The following is a 22,108-nucleotide window of genomic DNA, read 5'->3' as shown; positions in this document are numbered from 1 at the left end:
AGGTACCGGTAGGTGGTACCCTGTGTAGACTACAGAGGATCCAGGGGTTCAAAAAATTCTGGTGCCACAAATTGCATGTAAAAGGCAAGCCTGCCCCCACCGGAGACACGTGGATCCGAAGGGGCGTGTCATGCCTTTTTTCCCTCCAAGGATGTTGCAGAGGAGGGGGGATTGGAAATCCCCTTCTCCCCCCCCCACCCCTCCTTTTTTGTTTCCTTCGATGCTGACCCGGAGAACAGTCCGGTTGTCTGGACCAACCCACCCCTTGTCGGAACGTTGCTGTGACTGGGTGTAGGCCTTTGCAAGAATGAAGACTTCGCGGTTTGCGAGCTGTTCTTTTTATCCAATTCCTCATCCAAGGTGGAGTGAAGTGAAGGTCCAATATGCGTTCCTGGACTTTGGGATTAAACTTAGTAGCCCGGAGCCTGGCCGTCCGTCTCATGTCTGTGGCCATGCAGATGGCCCAGGCAGTTTTATCTATGTGGGCCACAGTGGACGCCATAATGTCCTGCGCTACCAGCCTGGATTCTCCTAGTTCCACCCTGAAGTGCGCTTTGCTCTGTGCTAGAGTTTCTGGGAGGAAGTCTGCCATTTCCCGCCAGAGCCCTTTGTTAGCGGCTGCCAACATGGCATCTGCGTTGGCCTGTCGCCGGCGTGGAGTACAGCTTCTTCCTGTACACCTCCAAGATCATCTTCTCGCCTAGCAGCATTGAAGACGAGGTGGCTGAGGACGACAGACTTGGAATAGAGGGACGCGAGTGCGGTTGAGGATGCGCTGAAAGCAAGAGTGCCCCCATCCATCTGCCTGTACTTGGCGTCAAGGCACCGATTGACAGGCTGGGCCAAGTGTGGCTTGAGCCACCTCTTCTTGGCCAGGGAAACTAAGTCTTTCTGCATCGGGATCCCTGTTTTTGTAGGGGGTCTTAGGGTGAGGACGTCTGCTAAGACCCCCTCCTCAGACTGTGGAAGGCCCAAATACGCTGCCAAACCTGCAAGGCGTTCGTGGAAGGCCCTGGCTGAAGATGGCGCGTCAGGGTCATCCTCTTCAGTGTCTGCCAAGCTCAGGGGTCCGGACCTGGTGGGGGGGAGTGCTGGGCGCCGTGGGCTGCGGAGTGAGACCTGAGCCGGTGGCTGTCGGAGGCTGGTGTGGAACGACCTGTACTGTGGGTGGCAGGGAAGCCAGAATCTGAGGAGCCGGCTGGGGCAGCAGCATCTGCGCTGGGGCCTGTGGCACCAGAGTCATTGGAGAAATGACTATGGGTGCCTGTGGGGTGACCTGAGAGAGCATGTCCCTGATGGCATCCCTGAGGATGACCCTATCTGGGGAGTTCGCAACAGCGAAGATTACAAAGCAGAAGCCTTACACAATGCTCTTAAAGACATGTTATTCACACAACTTGTGAATGCGCCTACCCACATTAAAAAGGTAGAACGCTGGATTGGATATTTTTTCTCAATACCACACTATCCATAGAATCTATCAACTCACTACCCTGCAAGAGATCACCACAGTGTTAACTTTTCTATCATGTGCAACGAACCTGGCTTACCTAAATCGACCACGTTGGATTCCTATGTAACCAGGAATATTCGCAAACTCTCAACTGAAAACCTTAACCCAATTCTACAAAATACCCTCAAAGACAAGACAATTATCAATAACCCGTGTTCCCTTGCAGATATTTACCATAACTGCCTTAAAAACACAATAGATACTGTAGCACCTTGTGTCACCAAAACCAGACGAACCGATAAAAAAAAATCCTCTTTTTGGTTTAATGATGAACTAGTATCACTTAGGTGATTCTCACATTTGCCTGAACACCTCTACAACAAATCCCATACCCTCGAGGCCGTGACGCCTTCAATACTGCAAACAAAATCTACAAAACAGCCATCATTGCACACAAAGCAGATGCGCTCAATACCAGGATCAGCAATGCATCCTCAGATTCAAGAATTGCTCTCCATCCTTAAGGAGTTGGAAACCCCTATCCAGATCATCAACCCTGTTCAACCGAGCAAAGAATGGTGCACCACCTTTTAAGATGCTCTCGCAGCCAAAATTAAACTGCTACAAAATAAAATCAAAAGAAAAAGTACTAGCTGAAAAACACACAATCTCCAACTAAACCACAAGACCCACAGTATGTAACATTGCAGCATTCCATTTCTCCTCAGTCTACCAAGAAGTAGTGTTCAACACTATAGCTAAATTGAAAGCCTCTAATTGGAAGGGGGACAACTTCCCAGCACACGTAGTCAAACTATGTGGCCCTACCCTTACCACTATTATCACTAACTTAGCTAACGCCTCTCAATTCTAACTTGGTCCCAGCTAGTATCAAAGAAGCTTGGGTCACGACATTATTAAAAAAAAACCTCAGCTGGATCCTCTAGTTCCCACCAATTACACCGGCCCACAACTACGGTCCCATTCCTTCTTAAAATTATCGATAAAATAGCAAACAATCAAATACAAACTCACCTTGAACAGAACAAACTCTTAGGAGCCAGACAATCCGGGTTCAGGCCCAACCACAGTACTGAAACCGCTCTTACTGACCTGGTAATCCAGATAGATACGATCAGAGATTCAGGTAAAATTGCTATACTGCTGGACTTAGTGTTTGACCTTGTAGCCCATGACAAACTTTGACACACTAGCAAAAGACTCCAACAAAGCCACACTTTGGATTAAATCATTTTTAGCTGAACGTACGTCCAGAGTTGACATAGGCAAAGATGCTGCTGATCCCATAGCTGTCCCCATTGGAGTCCCCCAAGGATCACACAAACTTTGCAGATGACACCCAGATCCTTATCCCCATCATCGGGGACTATGCCCAAGACACCCAGACCATTAACAAAGTCCAGACCATCAATCAAAATTGGATGGCAATGAATAGCCTCTGTCTTAACTATGAGAAGACCGAGGTCCTCATTGTGGGCGCCCAATCCAGAATAGGCACCCTCCACCCAGACTACACCAATATTGACAGTATCCTGATCCCAGTATTTAAGCAAGTCAAAACTCTTGGTGTATATCTAGATGCCAATTTCACCATGAGCAAACACATCTCAGCCCTCTCGTCCTCCACAGCATACACCGCCAAACTCATTGCTCTAAACTGCCAATTCCTTTCACCCTCCAACTGTATTACGTTAGCCAGAGCTCTGATTTTAACTAAGCTCGATTACTGTAATGCCCTTCTACTAGGAACTTCCAATACCAATATCACTAAGTTACTATTGCAGAATAAAGCCCTTAAAGCTGCACTAGGTATAAAGAAATCAGAGCACATCTCCAACATTAGGCGAGAAAACCACTGGCTACCTATTCAAAGCCAGAATGATTTTCAAAACCTTGTGTTGTACACAAATGCCTTATGTTGCCATAGCTATCTCAAAGACACTATAAAGAAAAAACATTTAGTACGACCCTTGGATCAAACAATCTGGCACTACTGGAAATCCCACGATACAAATGCACTAGGAGCAGGAGGAAGTAGCTTCAGAGTCCTCGCCCCCACTCTCTAGAATTCCCTACCACATAGTATCAAAAATGAGGAAACCACTTCAGGCTTGAAAAAGCTCTGAAAACCTGGCTGTTTAACCAATATTGATAATTTGTGCCATCCTGCCAGGTCCGAACCAACACTGGCATTGAGATACCTCGACCTGAACACCTGCAACAATATGTGAATGTCCTCCTACATATTCCTTATGTATGTTAATTTTGTAATTATGCTGTAATTAGAGCAGTCAGACTAAATGCTATTTTTCCGTATGACTAACTGTATAAGAAACATAAGATGTCTGTAACCTCGCCGTGATACCCAAGGGTCTGGGCCTGTAACAAATGTAATGAAAAAGTAAATAAAAGCCCTAGGAACCTTTCGAAGAACCTGTCTTGGGAGGCTGATATTGGCGGAGTGACCAAGGGCAGCTGGGGCCCGGGCACACTGCCTGGGGTGCAGGGGAACCTGCGCTGCTGATGGATGAACTGTGGTCTGGCTGACACCAGTCCCACCTTATGACTCTTTCCTCCACCCGCTGCGCAAGAGGGGATACCGGATGAACGGCCATCTGGCACGGCAGCCATTTGGTCGAGCTGTGTGCCACGTGTCGAAGTCGTGGTGCCTGCCTCGCTGGAACCAGCCCTGTCCAAGACCCTTGGTGGTGGAACAAAAGGCCTATCCCTCACCTCAGGCTGTGACCTCAAAGGCGTATTGCCCTCACCTTAGAGACCCCTACTAACTTTGCTGGATTTTGAACACTTTGTTTTTCCGTGGAAAGAGTGTGAGCCTTTTTTCACCACTCATGTATTTTGATGTGTGTTTTACACTTGTGTTTAGGTATATCCATAAGCATCATCATTTAATGTGTGTTACACAGCAACCTCAGTGCAGTGACACAGGGATGTCTTTTAGACTTCCCAAAGGTTTAGATGTCTTCTCTGGGATAAACTACTGTTTCGCAGAAATTGTTAAGTGAAATTGACTTCTAGTCTTTCCAAATTCCTAAACCCAACACACCATCTTACAATGGAGTGCTGGAGGGGTTAAATAGTATCCCCTCTGTCTAAATACTCATGTAGTAGTCAAATGCTACCCTATCCTATTGAAAAGGCTGGTGGCATTGGTTTTGCAACAAACTACCATGATTTTTCCCGACCGCAAACACTGGTGGCTAAAAATCACAGGAGCCATGTTTTTCAAGATGGCGCCTTAAGCCCCTTTGTTTAAACAGGTCTGTCTTTTTTCGCCGTTTCTTTTTGGAAAGGTCCTTCTAGTGTTTGTCTCTGCGTGCCAAACCAGGCTTGGTCCCTTTGTTCGTATGCCTTTGGCAGGGTTCAGGACTGAAGACCGCCTCTGGCGTCCGAGTGTCTGGGGTGGGCAGCAAGTGAGGGAGGTGCCCGAAACTCCCTGTGCTTAGTCTCCTAGGAGGCCCAAATGCACTCTGGCGTGATTGGCTGACTGTCCGGCAAGGAAAGCCACCTTGCTGGTTGAGTGACAGCTAGGCTGGAATGAAAAGGGAGAAAACAGTTTAAAGGGCGAGTCTCTTGGACTGGAAAGCAGAGTCGACCACTGGAACGAAAGAACCGAAGAGCTGGAAGAGGACAGCTGCTGTAACTCCTGGACCGTTGGTTTGCCCGGTGAAGCCCTGCTGCAGGTCCGAATTGCAAAGTTCATCTTGACAGATAAGCCCCTTCAAGGACGACTTCTTCCTTTGAGTTGGTGGGACCAATCAACTCGTAAGCCACCTGGATACCATTCTCAAGGCTGGTTAGGATGAACCAGGGAGGGGGGACACCAGCTTGTGTGCTTGAAGCTACAGCTACTTGAACTGAAGTGACTCCATCTGGTTTGCATTTTCGACGATCCCGTGCAGTGCAGGAGTCCCCCGACGTCCTCCCTCTTGTCCCCACGACTGAGGCTCAGGAACAGTGAGATCTGCAGGAACTGCCAGGAACCAACGACTTCAGCTGCATTTGTTTCTTCATACCAAGGTACTGCGCCAACACAATTGAGAGAAAGCCACTCTCGCTGTGAAAGTTTGTGAAACTTTCCCAACTTGCAGGACTAATCAGCTTGTGACCCGACAAATGATTCTTTTTCGTCTAAACTACTTCCGAGAACCTTTGCAAAGACTTTACCGTTTGATAACAGAACTGCTCTTTCCTATGCAGAACACTAGCACATTGACTTTGGCCTGGCCTATTGACTTGAATTGAACTCCTCTGGTGACCTGAAACTATTTGCACTGTTTAACAAGTATATGTGATCTATTCTACTTACCTTGTCCCTTTTGCTTACTTCTAAGTAACTGAACTGCTATTTGACTCCTATTTTAGGGGAGCTCGAACTGTCTCAAAATCTTAAGAGTTTTGTATGGAGATGTATTAGTATATAATATTAAGTTGCCTACTTCTAGTGACTGTTTTCTAAATGATTGTGTAATAAATAAGTGTCTTACCAAGAAACCTTAAGTGTCTACTTGAACCACTGTGATTGAGAGTCCTCTGTGTAATTACTTGTACTGCTCACATTCACTCTTGAGATAAGCCTGGCTGCTCAGCTCGCTATCAAAAACGGTGTGGTACAGACTTATACCAAAGGTTGGTTTGGCGAACACCTGTAGCCCTAATTGTGTGTAGTGGTCCCAGAGAGTACTGCATGCAATTTTGCCTAACAAGTACCTGAATGATAAAAAGACAAAAAGACAGGAGAGAAGAAGCATCCGCGTGTGGAATTACATGGCTGAAACCAAACCCAGGCCTGCTCCGGTCGACATGGAAAAGGGGACTGAGGAGTGGCACCAGTGGTCAGAGGCAGGCAAGCGCATGCTCGCGACCCCACGCGCCTCTAAATTTATTGGGGAAGACTATTTTTTTCCTAGTGAAAAAGTTTCCATTTCACATCCCTCACGAGGGACCCCGATACAGTATAGAAAGGGACGTAAGAGTACAAGCAGATAAGAAATGATGCCGCCACACGGTGAGACTACACAATACTTAACAGGGGGGTGAACTCAAAAATAGGACAGGCCGCAGGAGCATCTAGGAAAAACCGAGGGAACAATAACAAAAAAAGGCCACCCCACCCCCCAGAACAGATGCAAGATGTCTTGTGCTTTCTTGGGTTGAAGCCAGAGAGGAAACAAAAGGGTCTTTGTGCTGATCCATCGGGAGCGATCAGGACGGAACATACAGAGCACTGACACTGACAATGGAAGCATCACATTAACAGTCAATTTACTCATCAATGCCATGACCCACAATTCCTTCACCTCTCCATGCTTAGATACATCTAGGTTTAACATATATGCCACTAATGTAGCATAGGCTATTATATTGTTTTAGGCTTCACCACTCGTAAAAAAAAAAAAGCTTTCTGTGTCCAGTATGTTATTAGCCTACGATATCTACTTGCCACCAACAAATATTTTCCAAAGGAGTTTTAGACTTTGCCAACTCGTGCCATTACCCCACAAGTATGAAATAGGAAAGAGAAAGTTGAAGTGTCTTTATCTACAATAAAAGAGTCTTTACACAATTTGCTTAACAGTTTACTTACTCTCCAAACGTGTGAATGACATTGAGAAAGTTTTTATGTGATGAAAAGGAAAAAAGGAAAAAATAAAATAAAACTTACTTCGGCCCAACTGCTTGACGTAAAGGGTCATTTCAGCAATAAAGCTCCTGCAGGACAGAGAAACATTATTAGATATCTTCCACCAAACCCTGACACTAAAGACAACAGATCGCTCTTCTAAGTGTAATGCCACTCAAAGCAAATTTTATTTAACAAGCAGTTGTCAAAGCCAGAAATGGCCTAAGAAACATGACCTTTGGGACATTCCAAATGTATTGGGCCTCATGCAATAGTGATGGTAATTTTACTTCCAAGAGCACGCTGTTTCCAACATACTGTCCTCAAAAAGATTTGGTTTCAAGTTATTGGGTTGTGGCGGGAGGAGGGGACACTGCAAGTCTGTTCATATATGGAAAATGATCAACAACCAGAAACAAAGTTACTTACCTGTAACTATTGTTATCCAGCATGGGACTGGCATGGATTCACATGCTCATGAATATTCCCCATCAGGCTGGGAATCCTTGGTAAAGAAGAAATCAGTTTCATTTCTGAACTGTCTTTCTCCTAATAACCAATCACTGAGCTGTGTGTCAAACTGCCTCAGCCAATGACTGCCCTCTACCTAAGCCGCTCCCCAGGCAGCCAACTTCAGATTTGGTAGCACGTAAAGTGGCAGTTAGACCAAATGAAGAGCACGAGAGGGGTGGGGGTTCGCATGTGAATCCATGCTGGAGAACAACAGTTACAGTTAAGTAACTTGTTCCTTCTCCAGCATGGGGTCTGGCATGGGGTCACATGCTTATGAATTAATACATAGCAGTACAACCATGGGAGGTGGAAGGCTCAACAGAAGCAATCTCTTACCTCCTCACCAGGCTCGCCTTCAAGCAAACAGATTGCACAGCACTGCTTGGCTGACTCTTGACTCCTCCCTGGAAACAGTCGACGCAGTAGACTCGCGTGAAAGTGGCGTCAACCTCCATGTAGTAGCCCAGTAGATGTGCAGCAGAGGCACACCAGACAGGAACGCAGTCGTAGCAGCGATCGCTCTGGTAGAAATGGCTCTCGGACAGACAGGCAACGGTCGGTTTGCCAACCAGTGACAATGGGTGATACAGCCGGAGAGCCACCTGGAAATGGAAGCCTTGGACAGGGAAACTCCTTGTGTGGGCCACATAAAACTTAAGCGCTCAAGCCACATTCAGCGAGTGCAAAGTCCTTTCAGCCGGCGACAAAGGCGTCGGAAAAAACAGGCAACTCCAAGGGCTTGTTGAGATGAAAGTCCGACTGCACCTTGGGCATGAAGGAGGGGTGCATCCGCAGCACCACCCTCGTCGTGTGGAAAGTCAAGTAAGGTGGTTTGCAGGATAGGGCCTGGATCTCACCCACTCATCGTGCAGAGTTGATTGGGTTAGGCAAGATTGTATGCAGTACCCTTTGGGTGCACTACAATAACCACCACAACCTGGCAATAGGGACCCAACCTTTGGTAGAAGTCTCAACTACACAGGTTGGTAGTGTGCCTGAGCAGCCGGGCTTCTCAAGAGGGGTCAATGTGAGAAGTAAGGTTGTGACAGAGTTTCACAGTAGCAGTTACACTCAAGGTTTCTTGATAAAACTTTTAAAATATTTCAGTCAGTTGTATAAGCCTTCAGAAGGGAGCAATATATGTAACACTTATAACACTTAAAACAACAAGTTACTTTCTTACCTGGTAACGTTCTTTCGAAGGGATGGTCCGACAACGTATTCCATTTCTACGACAGGTAATCACCACAGCTGTGCTGCTTCGGAAAATGTTCGGTGTCTGCGTCGATAAGCTGTCCTCGAGGAACTCTGTCAAGCAGACGTCACCGGATGTTATAAGTAGGACGCACGACGCCCGTAGCCTCAGTTGTAGTTTTTTGCCCCAGAACGTGTGGCACCAATCTTCTGCCAGTATGACCACAGAAAGCCTTGCGGAAACGTAAGCTGCAATCGCATAAGAAATTCTGTAGCGAGGGAGGGAGGGAGCAATATGGAAAAAGTAGTCTGACCATCCCATCGAAAGAACGTTACCAGGTAAGAAAGAAACTTGTTCTTCGAGGGGATTGGGTCCTCCGACGTATTCCATATCTATGACAGACTCCCAAAGCAGTACCAATGTATGGAAGAGGGAAAAGAATTTAGAAAATAGAAATTTAGAATGCCCAATTAAATTGCAGAAGAGAGGACCGCCTTACCAAAGGCCAGATCCTGCCCATGGACAGAATCTAGGGAGTAGTGTCTTACAAAAGTATGGACCGAAGCCCATGTGGCTGCTTCACAGATGTTACGAATAGGAACACCCCCTCTGCAGGGCAGTAGAGGCAGCCATACCCCTAGTAGAATGGGCCCGTAAGCCACCCGGAGGGTCCTTACCCACCAAGCGGTAACATTCAGAAATTGCCAATATAATCCATCTAGACAAAGTCTGCTTAGTAACAGCTTGTCCCAAACGCCTTCCAGCGTATCCAATAAAGAGCTGATCGTCCACTCTGACCCGGGACATGCAGGAAATGTAGAAACTGAAAGCTCTCCTAGGATCCAACCTATGGAGCCTCACCTCTTCATTACCAGGATGCGGAGGAGGATAAAATGCCGGAAGAATGACCTTCTGGCTTAAATGAAATTCTGACACCACTTTCGGAAGAAAGGAAGGATGAACCCTAAGGACAACCCTGTCCTTATGAAACACAGTGATGGATGGCTTAACAGAAAGTGCCTGTAACTCACTCTGGGAGCGGAAGTAACCACAACTAAAAATACAGTTTGAAGGGTGAACAGTCTCAAAGGACAAGAATGTAAAGGCTCAAATGGTGCACCCATTAGGAATTTCAGAACAAGGTTCAAATCCCAACCTGGAACCTGGAAAGGTGATGGTGGAAACACAGTGAGCCCTTTCAGAAACTGAGAAATTAAAGGAATTTTGAAATAAGAACACTCCTCAGACGAGCGCTTAAATATGGACAGCGCCGTCAGGTAACCTTTAATGGTACCCACTTGCAGGCCCTTGTGGGCTAAAGAAAGCAAAAAAAAGACAGAACCACAGGAATGTCACATGAAAAAAGATCCACATTCTTAACCCTGCACCTGTCGCAGAACTTTCTCCAACGGCACAAGGACTTTGTTGCAGACTGTCTGGCCGAAAGCAACACCTCCATCACGTCTTCAGGGAGATCCCAATCCTTATACCTCAAACTTTCAGAGGGTTCACAAGAGGGGGTGGAGGGCAGATGGACAAGTCGAGAAGGTCCGGGTACCATGTTCTCCGGGCCCATGCCGAAGCAATGAGGATCATCCGGGAACCGAACCTCCGTAACCTCCACAGCACTTGAGGGATGACGGGGACTGGAGGAAACTCATACAGCAGTGGGAAGGACCACTCCACTACGAACGTGTCCCCCAAGGCTCCTCTTGGAGGAAATTCCCGCGAGCAGAACCTTTCGCACTTCCGGTTGAAACTGGAGGCAAAGAGATCCACTTGTGGGGTCCCCCAAAGGTCGAAGATCTCCAGGAGAATCTCCCGAGCCAGCTCCCACTCGTGAGAGATCACGCTCTGCCGCTCAGAGCGTCCGCCGTCTCATTTTCCGTCTCCGGCCAGATGAACTGCCGAGATCGAAATTTCCTGCTGGATGGCCCAGAACCAGAGCTGCATTGCCTCCCTGCACAGAGGAAGTGACCCTGCGCCCCCCCCCCTTTTTGTTGAGGTAGTGCATAGCCACCGTGTTGTCCGTCAGAATCAGGACATTCTTTGCTTGCACAGCCGGCAGAAAAGCCTTCGGGCAAGCCTGACGGCCCTGAGACTCCGACTCCGACAGAGACCAACGACCACTGACTGTCAAACTCGTTGGCATGAGCTCCACATCCCATGAGGGATGCATCCGTCACGATCGTCCCTTCCGGCCAGGGTAGCCAAAATGGAGCCCCCATCAGATTGCCTTCGATGGCCGTCCACAGAATATCCTGGGCAACCGAGGGCGGAACCTGAACGGGATCGGACATCCTGCTGGAGGATTGTGACCACTGCATCTTGAGAGCCCACTGCAGAGATCTCATCCGCAGCCTGGCCTCTGGCACCAGAAGAATGCAGGATGCCATGAGGCCGAGCAACCTCAAGAACTCGAACGCCGGAAGACTCTGGGCATGACGAAACTTGTGCACCATCTGCAGAATGTGACGAGCCCTCACCTGGGGAGGGAAACACTGCCCCAGGGATGTGTCGAGCATTGCTCCGATGTACTGGAGCCGCTGGGTTGGCGTCAAATGGGACTTCTTTAAATTGAGGGAGAAGCCCAGCCTGTGAAGGGAGTGGCAGGTGACCGACAGATGATCCAGGGCTTGCTCGGGAGAGCGCGCCCTGATCAACCTACCTACCTACTGCCCGCACCACCATGAGCTTGGTGAAGACCCTCGGGGCTGCGGTCAACCCGAACGGCAGGACCCGAAACTGAAAATGCGAGTCACCTTCAGTGAACCTCAGGCACTTCTTGTGCTTAGGATGAATCGGCACATGAAAATAAGTGTCCTTGAGGTCTAGAGACACCAACCAGTCCTGAAGTTGAAGGGCCTGGAGGACTTGAGAAAGAGTAACCATCTTCAACTTGTCCTTCCTGAGGAGCTTATTCAAACCACGCAAGTCCATGATGGGTCTCAATCCCCCCGTCCTTTTTCAGGATCAAAAAATATGGGGGAATACCATCCCTTGTTCCGCTCCGCTCCAGGCACCAATTCTATGGCGCCTTTCTCCAGCAGGGATTTGATTTCATGCGCAAGGAGCGGATATGGACTCTTCAAAGAGATTCCCTGGTGGACTGTCGTGAGGCCTCTGCCGGAAAGGAAGACAGTAGCCATGGGCTATGATCTCCAGAACCCACACATCTGAAGTAAATGCACGCCACTCTACAAGATGCTGCGCCAGCCTCCCCCCCCAACCGGCAAACCATGGGACATGGCCTCATGCCTGAGCTGAAGCGGCAGTGCCTGAGGGCAAAGAGGCAACTGCCCGAGCGGCCTTGGCACCCAGAGTAACTTGTTTTCCACCTCTGGTTCTCCCACGGTGGCCCCTTTGATTTGCAGCTCCTCTCGACCTACCAAAGGAAGAGTAATATCGAAAGGAACCTCCCCTCCTTGCTGTCCCCTAGGACCAAAAGGCGGAGGTTGGCGAACTGCAGCGCTCAATGACTTCGCTGCAGCTTTGGAGGTCTGCAACCTATCAAGGCTCTCGTCAGCCTTGCTGCCAAAAATATGTTCACCATCAAAGGGCATGTTGAGAAGCCGGGCTTGTAAATCAGGAGCAAACCCTGACTTCCGCAACCACACAAACCTGCGCATTACGGTGCTCGCCGCCATGGACCAGCTGACACAATCTGCCATGTCCAGAGACGACTGAACGGACTCACACATGACATTCTTGCCATCCTGCACGATAGCAAGAAAACCATCCCATTCCTCCCCTTCGGGAATCTGTTCAGCCACTAATGAAATACAGTTCCACAGAGTGTGCGTGAAACGTGACAAGGCACACGGAGTTGACAGCCTGTAAAGCCATAGCCCCTGAAGAAAACACTTTCTTCGCCCAGCCATCAAAAAGCTGGTCATCCCTATCAGGAGGGATGGTAGGGTACGACGCCTGCTTTGCTGGTGCCGTAGCCGCCTGCACCACCAACCTCTCCGGAGTGGGGTGTGTGGTCAAGTAGCAGGGGTCGCTACTGGCTGGGCGGTATTTTTTTGGCAAATACTTGCTCACTGCCGGGACACTCTCTGGAGCAGTCCAAGCCGCTGCCACCCTTCTTTGCAAGGCCATATGGAATGGCAGTACCCAGTCAGTTGGTGGACCTTGGTCGAGGATATACGTCAGGTCACCCTGCAGAAGATCCACTGGTGGCGCAGACCACCCCAAGTAGTTCTCGACATAAGGCGCTGGTATGAGGACTCAGCGTGGTGCCAGGCTCAGGCCTGGCAAACAACCTCCGGAGAGGGGTCCAGACCACTGGCGTCGTGTAACGACTGACGCAGGTCTTCTAGCTGGCTATGACCAGACAAGAGTTTGTCCGGAACCTCTACAGGAACCATACCCTCATCAGACCCTTCATCCACTTCAGAAATATAATCAAGAGGCTGGAATAAATCCCTGGATGAGGGCACAGAAAAAGGCTCAAAAACAGGCCTAGCGGACTTCTGCAGGGCCTTCCTCTGGGTTTTCACCGGTCTCTGGGGCACCTCAGATAAAGCCTCCTCGAAAGGAGTCGACGGAATCTGGGTCGAGCATGGCACCGATGGCTTCAACACAAGCCTCGAGGGTGGTGCCCAGAGCGTGTCCTTCGACAGCCTCGGCGCCGATGGCTTCCTTGGAGACTGAGCCTCGAGAGAGTCCTCCGGCGGTCTCGGCGCCGATGGCGTCGACATCTTCTTCGAAGACCTCACAGGCTCCGACAGTCTCGAGGGCGTCGATGACCGGGACCTGGAACGGGCATGGCTAGAGCAATCATCCTTGTCCGACCGGGACCTCGAAGGCGCCCGGTGATCGCGACGACAGCTAGAGCCCGAAGGCTTGCGAACGGTATCTCTAGCACGTTCCCTACCGGCATCTTTCGACGGCGCGGACGGAACGGAGCCCTGCGACAAAAATCGCCATCACCTCCTTACGAAATGAATCACATTCCGCAGGAGTGGAATGCTTGTTGGGACAAGCAACCCGCCGCCGGGCGGAGTCCTCGGACGAGGACAGGGAAGGCGATAGGACATCACTTCCGTGAGTGCCTCGAAGAGGCAGAGGAATGGCGGGACCCACTCCGGAACAAAGAATCCCCTGGACTTACGCCGACGATGCGGAGAGTCGCCCCTCGAATCGTCAGGCAAAAGCCCAGTGGATTTCGATTTTCGGGGCTTGGACACCTTACCGGCAGAAAGCTTCTTACACTCCCGCAAGGCCTTCGATGTTAACGACTGGCACTTGTCACAATCGTCCGTGGCGTGGTCCTCACCGAGGCACCAGAGGGAGGCATCGTGCAGGTCCATCAGCGACATCTTGGAACCGCAGGCCCGACACTTCTTGAAACCCGGACACGGGGTAGAAGACGAAGACATCATGGATAATTCACAAACAGGTTCGAAGAACCGATAGACAACTCAGAAGAACTGAGGCGTGCCGAGATCTCCGAAGCGAACACGTTCACGGAAGAAATGGAACTGGGACTACGCGCGTCGTGCGCCCTACTTATAACATCCGGTGACGTCGGCTCGACGGAGGCCCTTGAGGACAGCGTATCGACGCAGGACGCCGAAAAGTTTCCGAAGCAGCGCAGCTGTGGCGATTACCTGTCATAGATATTGACCACAGAGGACCCAATCCCCTCGGAATACTCTTTCTCAAATTCAGATGATGCCCATTGGGGATGGCACACAGCCACTTGCTACACGCTCAGGTGACAAATAGCTAGGACACTGGAAAATGATTTATCACTGGTACATTTAGAGCAATACTGAGTTTGCTGTAAAAGAGAAGAGGAATAAAAAAAAAAAAGGGTAACAAATCATACAAACAGGTAAGCACTTTTTAAACCGTCCAATGCAGAGTAAATTAACCCTGGGGGAAATGCCAAAGCACAAAGTCAGAAGTAAAGAGGATTCTCTCAGGAAGCCAGGACAGCCAATGTTAAGGGGAGCCGACAAACATTTGCAGGTAGGTAAGACGTCTTACAAAGTTTTTAGAAATGTTTGTTGAAACTAGAACAGGACAAATGTAAACAGTAAAACTGCGCCACGTCAAAGAAAGTCCAAGTACAGTTGTACTGTATTTTAATTTTTGTTCTAGACAGCCTGACACGTGTTTCGAGCATAGCTCTTCCTCTGAGGCAAAAAGTACTTGTCCAATCTGATACTCAAATAGATGAATTAACTAATATGTAGTTCCTATTCAAGAATCTTAATTAAAGTTGCGATTGCAAATGCACAGTGTTAAGAACTGCCTTCCGGCATGCAAATGATTCAAGGGACAGATCTCCAGAATAGGAACTACAGATTAGTTACTTCATCTATTTGAGTATCAGATTGGACAAGTACTTTTTGCCTCAGAGTAAGAGCTACGCTCGAAACACGTGTCAGGCTGTCTAGAACACAAATTAAAATACAGTACAACTGTACTTGGTGGACTTTCTTTGACGTGGTGCAGTTTTACTGTTCACATTTGTCCTATTAAGTTTCTCTGTGGGGTGTTGGCCAAGGCACCCACAATTTAACAGTTGACCGCTGCCACACGTTAGACTTTTGAATTCAGGGCAATAGCGCTGGAACTCTGTGGCCTCGCTTGACCAATTTTCCTGCTTTTGAAACTAGAACACTTGAAGGGCCACAAGCTGGGAGGCTTGTGAGGGGCAACGCTTTAGCAACTCTGCAAGGTAACCAAGACAGGTCTCAACTGAGAGCAAGCAAGGCTACACAAGAGGTAAATTACAGTACCTCTGGTTAGAAGGAATGGTTCCAGCTGGCTTCCGTTCCTGCACAGCTCTGCAGCTCCTGTTCCAGAGCCTCAGTTGTGAGTGTTAGAGAGGAATTGGCACATTTCTGAGAATTCTCCCTACCTTAGGGTCCCCCAGCACCGTTGCTGGATCTTGGGAACTTGTATTTTATACCTGGAGAGAGCGAGACCCGTTTTCCCCACCCTCATGAATTTTTTCTATAAATTGAACACTTTCTTTTGGTTGTGGAGTCTGACAAACTCCATAGGCATCTTTTTACATTGCGTCACACAGCACCTTAAGTGCAGTGGCATAGGGAAGTCTATCAGATTTCCCACAGGTTTAAATATCTTCTCTTGGATAACTACTGTTTCCAAGAGCAGTATTGTGAAATTTACTTTACTTACCTTTTGTAACTGTCTAGACCCAGCACACACTTACATTAGGGTGCTGGAGGGGTTACTTTGTACCACCTTTGTCTAGATTCACATGTAAACATTTTGTTCGCTTTTCCTCGATAAAAGTAAACCACTGCCACCAGCCATTTAATTACTGTGGTGTGCATTTACTGCGGGCTGCGTTCGCAGCTACGTTAAAGCACCCAAGGGTGAAATTTTTATCAAAATGGCCCAGGTCTTCTTTTTTCGCCCTTTCTTTGTGAAAAGGTCACTTGAGATTTACTCTGCGCGCCAAACCAGGTTTGGTCCCTTCGTTCGTTTGGTCTTTGACGGGATTCAAAAGTGGAGCTCACCTCTGGCTCTAGTATGTCTGGCGGGGGGCAGAAAGTGAGGTAGGTGCCTGAAACTCCCAGTGCTTAATCCCCTTGGATACAGGAATGCACCCAAAGGTGATTGGCCAGCTGGCTGCCCAGCAAGGACAGCCACCCTGCTGGCAGCTAGGTTGGAATGAATGGGAGAAACCTGCATAAAAGGCGAAGCTTTTTGGCTTTTGTTAGGCAATGTTTGTATGTAGTACCCTCTGGGAACACTACACACAACTATGACTACAGGTGTAAGCAAACCAACCTTTGGAATAAGTCTACTATACAGTTTGTGGTAGCGAGCTGAGCAGCCAGGCTGATCTCAAGAGGGAATGTGAGTAGTAAAAGGTTACACAGAGATCTTTCAATCACAATGCTTCAAGCAGACACATACTCAAGGTTTCTTGGTAAAAAAACGTATTTATTACACAATAATTTACAAAACACTCACTAGAAGGAGGCAACTATTATACACAAAACATACCAAACCAATGATTGAGTAAATTAGGCTCCACTGAAATGGGAGCAAAATGGCATTTCAGTCACTTTCAATGGGAGTAAAAGGCACACGTTAGCAGAATAAATCTCAAATACTCTTAGGGAGTGCAAATAGTTTTAGTTCACTAGAGGACTCGATTCAGTTCAATAGACCTTGGCCAAAGTCAATGGACTAGTGTCTTGGATAGTAAAGAGCAGTTCTTGAAGTAAACGGTAAAGTCTTTGCCAAAGTTCTCAGAAGTAGTTTGTACGAAAAAGAATCCTAGGTTAGGTCATAAGCTGATTAGGCCTGCAAGTTGGGAAAGTTCCACGAACTTTCACCGCGAGAGGTAGGTTCTCTATCGGGTTGGCACAGTACCTTAATATGAACAAGCAGCAGCAGAAGGCGTTGGTTCCTGGCAGTTCCTGCATATCTCATGGTTCCTGATCCTCAGTTGTGGGGACAAGAGGGAGGACGTCGGGGGACTCCTGCACGGGATAGTCGGAAACGCTGACAAAATTGAGTCATTACAGTTAGAGTAGCTGTAATTCAAGCACACAGGCTGGTGTGCCTCTCCCTGGTTAATCCTAACCAGCTTCGAGAATGGTATCCAGGTGGCTTACGAGTAGATTGGTTCCAACAACTCAAAGGAAGAAGTCGCCCTTGTAGGGGCTTCTGTCGAGGTGAACTTGGCAATTGAGACCTGCAGCAGAGCTTCACCGGGCAAACCAATGGTTCGGGAGTTGCAGCCTAGCTGCCACGCACCCAGCAGGATGGCTGTCCTTGCCGGACAGTCAGCCAGCCAATTACGCCAGAGTGCATTTGGGTCTCCTAGGAGACTAAGCACAGGGCGTTTCGGGCACCTCCATCACTTCCTGCCCACCAGACACTCAGGCGACAGAGGCGGTCTTCAGTCCTGAATCCCGCCAACAGCATAGAAATAAAGGGATCAAACCTTGTTTGAAGCACAGAGACAAACACTAGAAAGACCTTTTGTTAGGGAGAATTCTCATAAATGTGCCGATTCCCTTTACCTTAGAGACCCCCAGCAACTTGGCTGGATTTTGAGGACTTGACTTTTTTACCTGGAAAGAGTGTGAGCCTCATGTATTTTGAGGTGTGTTTTACTCTTGTGTTATTGGATTATGAGGTTTTAGATAACTCCATGGGCATCTTTCCATGTGTGTCACACAGCACCTTCAGTGCAGCGACACAGGGATGTCTTTGACTTCCCAAAGGTTAAAGTACCTTCTCTGGGATAAACTACTGTTTCTCAAAGTAAGTAAGATTAAATTGACTTTCCTAGTCTTTAAATTCCTAGCCCCAGCACACACTATCTTACAATAGAGTGCTGGAGGGATTACATAGTACCCCCTGTGTCTAAATACTCAGGTAGCAGTCAAACGCTACCCTTTCCTATCGAAATGGCTGGTGGCAGTGGTTTTATAACGAACTACCATGATTTTTGCCGACCGCGAACACCGGTAGCTAAAAATCGCGGGAGCCATGTTTTCAAGATGGTGCCTTAAGCCCCTTTGTTTAAACAGTTGTCGGTCTTTTTTCGCCATTTCTTTTGGAAAGGTGTTAGGCAGAATTGCATGCAGCACCCTGAGACCACCACATACAATTAGGACTACAGGTGTAAGCAAAAAACCAACCTTTGGTATAAGTCTCTGTACTACACAGTTTTGTGGTAGCGAGCTGAGCAGCGGGCTTATCTCAAGAGGGAATGTGAGCAGTACCAGTTATTACACAGAGGTCTTTGGTAAAACACTATTACACAATCATTTAAAAAACATGCACTAGAAGGAGGCAACTTATTATAAACCAATACACTCCAATAAAGACCCTCTGGAGCCAGAGGCGGTCTTCACTCCTGAAGCCCGCCAGAGGCGAATGAACAAAGACCAAACCTGGATTGGCTCGCAGAGAAAAGCTTTAGAAAGACCTTTCCACAAAGACATGGTGAAAAAAAGACAACCGGGATCCATTTTACCAACAATGGCTGGGCGCCATCTTGAAAAACATGGCTCCCGCGATTTAACGTTACCGGAGCTACAAATAGTTCGCCGTCAGGAAAAATCATGGTAGTTCGATGTAAAACCGCTGCCACCAGCCATTCGGAGAGGAAAGGATAACATTTGACAGTAGTTTATCCCAGATAAGGTAGTTACACCTTGGAAAAGCCTGAAAGGCTTCCCTGTGTCACTGCACTGAGGGTGCTGTGTGACACAAATGAATAAGATGATGCCTATGGAGTTGGTCAGACTCCATAACCAAAGGAAACAAAGTTAAAACATATCAAAACACATGAAAGTGGGAAAAACTCTCTCCAGATAAAAAAATCAAGTCCTCAAAATCCAGCAAAGTTGCTGGGGGTCTCTAAGGTAGAGGGAATTAGCACATTTTTGAGAATTCTCCCTAACAGCATTGAAGGCAGTCGACCACTGGACAAAGGAATCCAAAGAAGAACTTGGAGGAGACGCCTGCTGCAACTCCTGGACCGTTGGATTGCCCAGTGAAGCCCTGCTGCTGTGCTGAAGGTCAAAATTCGCCTCAACTAGTGAAGCCTTGTAAGGACTTCTCCCCTTGAGTTGGTGGGACCAAACACCTCCAAAGTAAGCCAGTCTGGACATCCCCAATTTCCGCTGCTGCTGAAACCGAAGAGCCATGGAGAAGAACAACAGATTGTGTGCGTTGCTTTTAAGTTGGCCAAGAGCTCCAGGAAGATCACCCGGACTCCCAGGAAGCAGGACTGACCGGGACTGAGCCACAACAGAGTGCTGGACCCCAGATGCAAGGAAAGCCCATCTCGACAGCCAAGAGTCTGCAGTGTTGCTATTTGCTGAGACGCGAGGAGCTGAAACCGCAAAGTGCCACTGAATAGAAGTTGGTTCTTTTCTGTCACCGACCGTCCCGATGCAGGAGTCCCCAGAAGTCCTCCCTCTTGTCCTCACGACTGAAGCCCAGTAACAGGATCTGCAGAGTCACACAGGAACAGTAGCCAGCCGGAACCATTTCTTCTAACCAAAGGTACTGTACAGTCTACGAGAACTTACCTCTGGTTGTGGTTGCCTTACTTTATCTCAGTGGAGACTTGTCTTGGTTGCTTCTGTAGAGTAGCTAACAGCTTCTTTACCTCACGAGCCTAATCAGCTTGTGGCCCTACTTGGATTTCTTTTCTACGAAGACTTCTAAAACATTGTGCAAGACTTTTACCTACCTGTAAGAAGTGCTTCAGCTCACCTAGACTTTTGTCCAATTGACTTTGGCCTGGCCCCCTGAATGACTTCTTCCCGCCGACTTGGTGTTTGGTCTTCCTTCCAGGAAGGTGTTGACTTACTTTGCATTGGGGGTTGCCAAAAGTACTTGCATGCTTCTGAATGTGTGTGATCTCTTGTTGCATTCTAATAACCTTTTTCTTTAACATACTCCTAAGAATTGCTCTAAATGCCTTTATTATTTTCATTATTTATCTGTTATAATTCCTTCCCTCCTTCGACTTGCTGCCAAAACCGCCATTAGCTTGGTGAAGACCCTTGGGGCGGAAGTCAGCCCAAATGGCAGAAACCGAAATTGATAGTGAGAGCTGCCAATGGCGAACCTCAGGTACTTCCTGTGCTTGTGATGGATTGGCACATGAAAGTAAACATCCTGAAGTTCCAGAGATACCAACCAATCCTGAAACTGGAGGGCCTGAAGGATCTGAGAAAGGGTTACCATCTTGAACTTGTCCATCCTGAGGAATTTGTTCAATTCACGCAAGCCCAAGATGGGTCTCAATCCTCTGTCCTTTTTTGGTATTGGGAAGTAGGGGGAATACCAACCCTTGTTACTCTCCGCTGCAGGTACCGGTTCTATGGCACCTTTCTCTAGCATGTCTGAAATTTCCTGCATAAGTAGTGGGTCTGGAAACTTCAAAGAGTTGTTCCCCGGTGGATGACTGAGAAGTGTGCAGGAAAGGCAGGCAGTAACCTTGGGCAACTGTTTCCAATGCCCAAGCATCTGACGTAATGCCATTCAGTCAGATGTTTAGTTAACCTGCCTCCTTCTGGTGTTGTGTGGGGAGACCTGTGAGGGATTTAGAAGCGGCTGACGCAGATGCCGAGGGTGAAGCAGCACCCGCTGATCCGGACCTGGTACCTTTGACCCCTCCACCACGGGTGAATCGTTTCTGGCCCCTTTGAGCTGGCTGCCCTCTGCCTTTTTTCGAATGCGGAGTAAAAACGAAAGGGCTTCCCCTCCAGGACGTACCTGCGTGGGCGATTCGGAGTTTGACGAATTGTAGCCCCAAGGGATTTTGCTGCCTCCTTTGAGGTTTGCAATTGTTCCAGACTCATCAGCTTTCGTGCCAATTATGCGGTACCCGAGACAGACTTGTGCGTCAAAGGCACCTTGGACTATGGCGTTGATGATGCAGTTTTATTTGAAGAATTCTTGCCATCTCCAAGAGGATGTCCAGACGGGCTTACTTTGGAGTTGATGGTCCCACGAACTCAAAGGGAGCTTAAGCGCAGCAGGTCTTCACCGGGCAAACCAACAGTCCAACAGTTGCAGCAGGCATCTCTTCCAAGTTCTTCTTCGGATTCCTTCATCCAGTGGTCAACTCTGCCTTCCAAGCCAAAAAGCCTCACCTTTTATGCAGGTTTCTCCCATTCATTCCAGCCCGTCACTCACACAGCCGGGTGGCTGTCCTTGCCGGACAGCGAGCCGGCCAATCACCTTTGGGTGCATCCTGTAACCAAGGGGAATAGCACACAGTTACGGGCACCTCCCTCACTTCCTGCCCAACATACTGGAGCCAGAGGCGGGCTTCATTTGTGAATCCCGCCAAACAAAAAAATGAACAAAGGGACCAAACCTGGTTTGGCAGGCAGAGTAAATCTCAAGGACCTTTCCGGCAAGAAATAGCGAAAAAAAGACCGGGCAGCCATTTTGACAAAACAGGCCGCTATGGGTGCCTTACTGCAGCTGCGAACGCAGCCCGCAGTAAAAACACACAATGGCAGTAAAAAGTAAACTACTGCCACCAGCCATTAATTGTAGAAAGGGTAACAAAATTGTTACATGAGAAACTAGACAAAGGGGATACTAAGTAACCCCTCCAGCACCCTATTGTAAGATGGTGTGTGCGGGGTCTAGAAAGTTACAAATGTAAGTAAAGTCAATTTCACTTCACTGCTCTTGAAAACAGTTTATCCATGAGAAGGTATTTAAACCTTGGGGAAATTTAAGACTTCCCTGTGCCACTGCACTGAAGGTGTCAATGTAAAGATGATGACTAAGGGGTTTT

At 48.2% G+C, this 22,108-nt stretch overlaps 1 protein-coding gene across 2 annotated transcripts in view; it reads right to left on the bottom strand.

Annotated features, from left to right (window-relative positions):
* Positions 1-22,108, bottom strand: part of DHX9 (DExH-box helicase 9) — a 745,262-nt gene that overhangs the window by 443,503 nt on the left and 279,651 nt on the right. For both annotated transcript variants that reach the window (XM_069641409.1, XM_069641410.1), the window contains one exon: positions 7,158-7,204. In XM_069641409.1, coding sequence (XP_069497510.1) covers positions 7,158-7,204 — 47 coding nt within the window. The remainder of the gene's footprint in view (positions 1-7,157; positions 7,205-22,108) is intronic.

Source organism: Ambystoma mexicanum, chromosome 1q (assembly GCF_040938575.1).
Source record: "Ambystoma mexicanum isolate Mex_15411 chromosome 1q, UKY_AmexF1_1, whole genome shotgun sequence".
NCBI lineage: Eukaryota > Metazoa > Chordata > Amphibia > Caudata > Ambystomatidae > Ambystoma > Ambystoma mexicanum.
The sequence above is the reverse complement of the archived record's forward strand: the minus strand, read 5'-3'. Positions and strand labels throughout refer to the sequence as shown.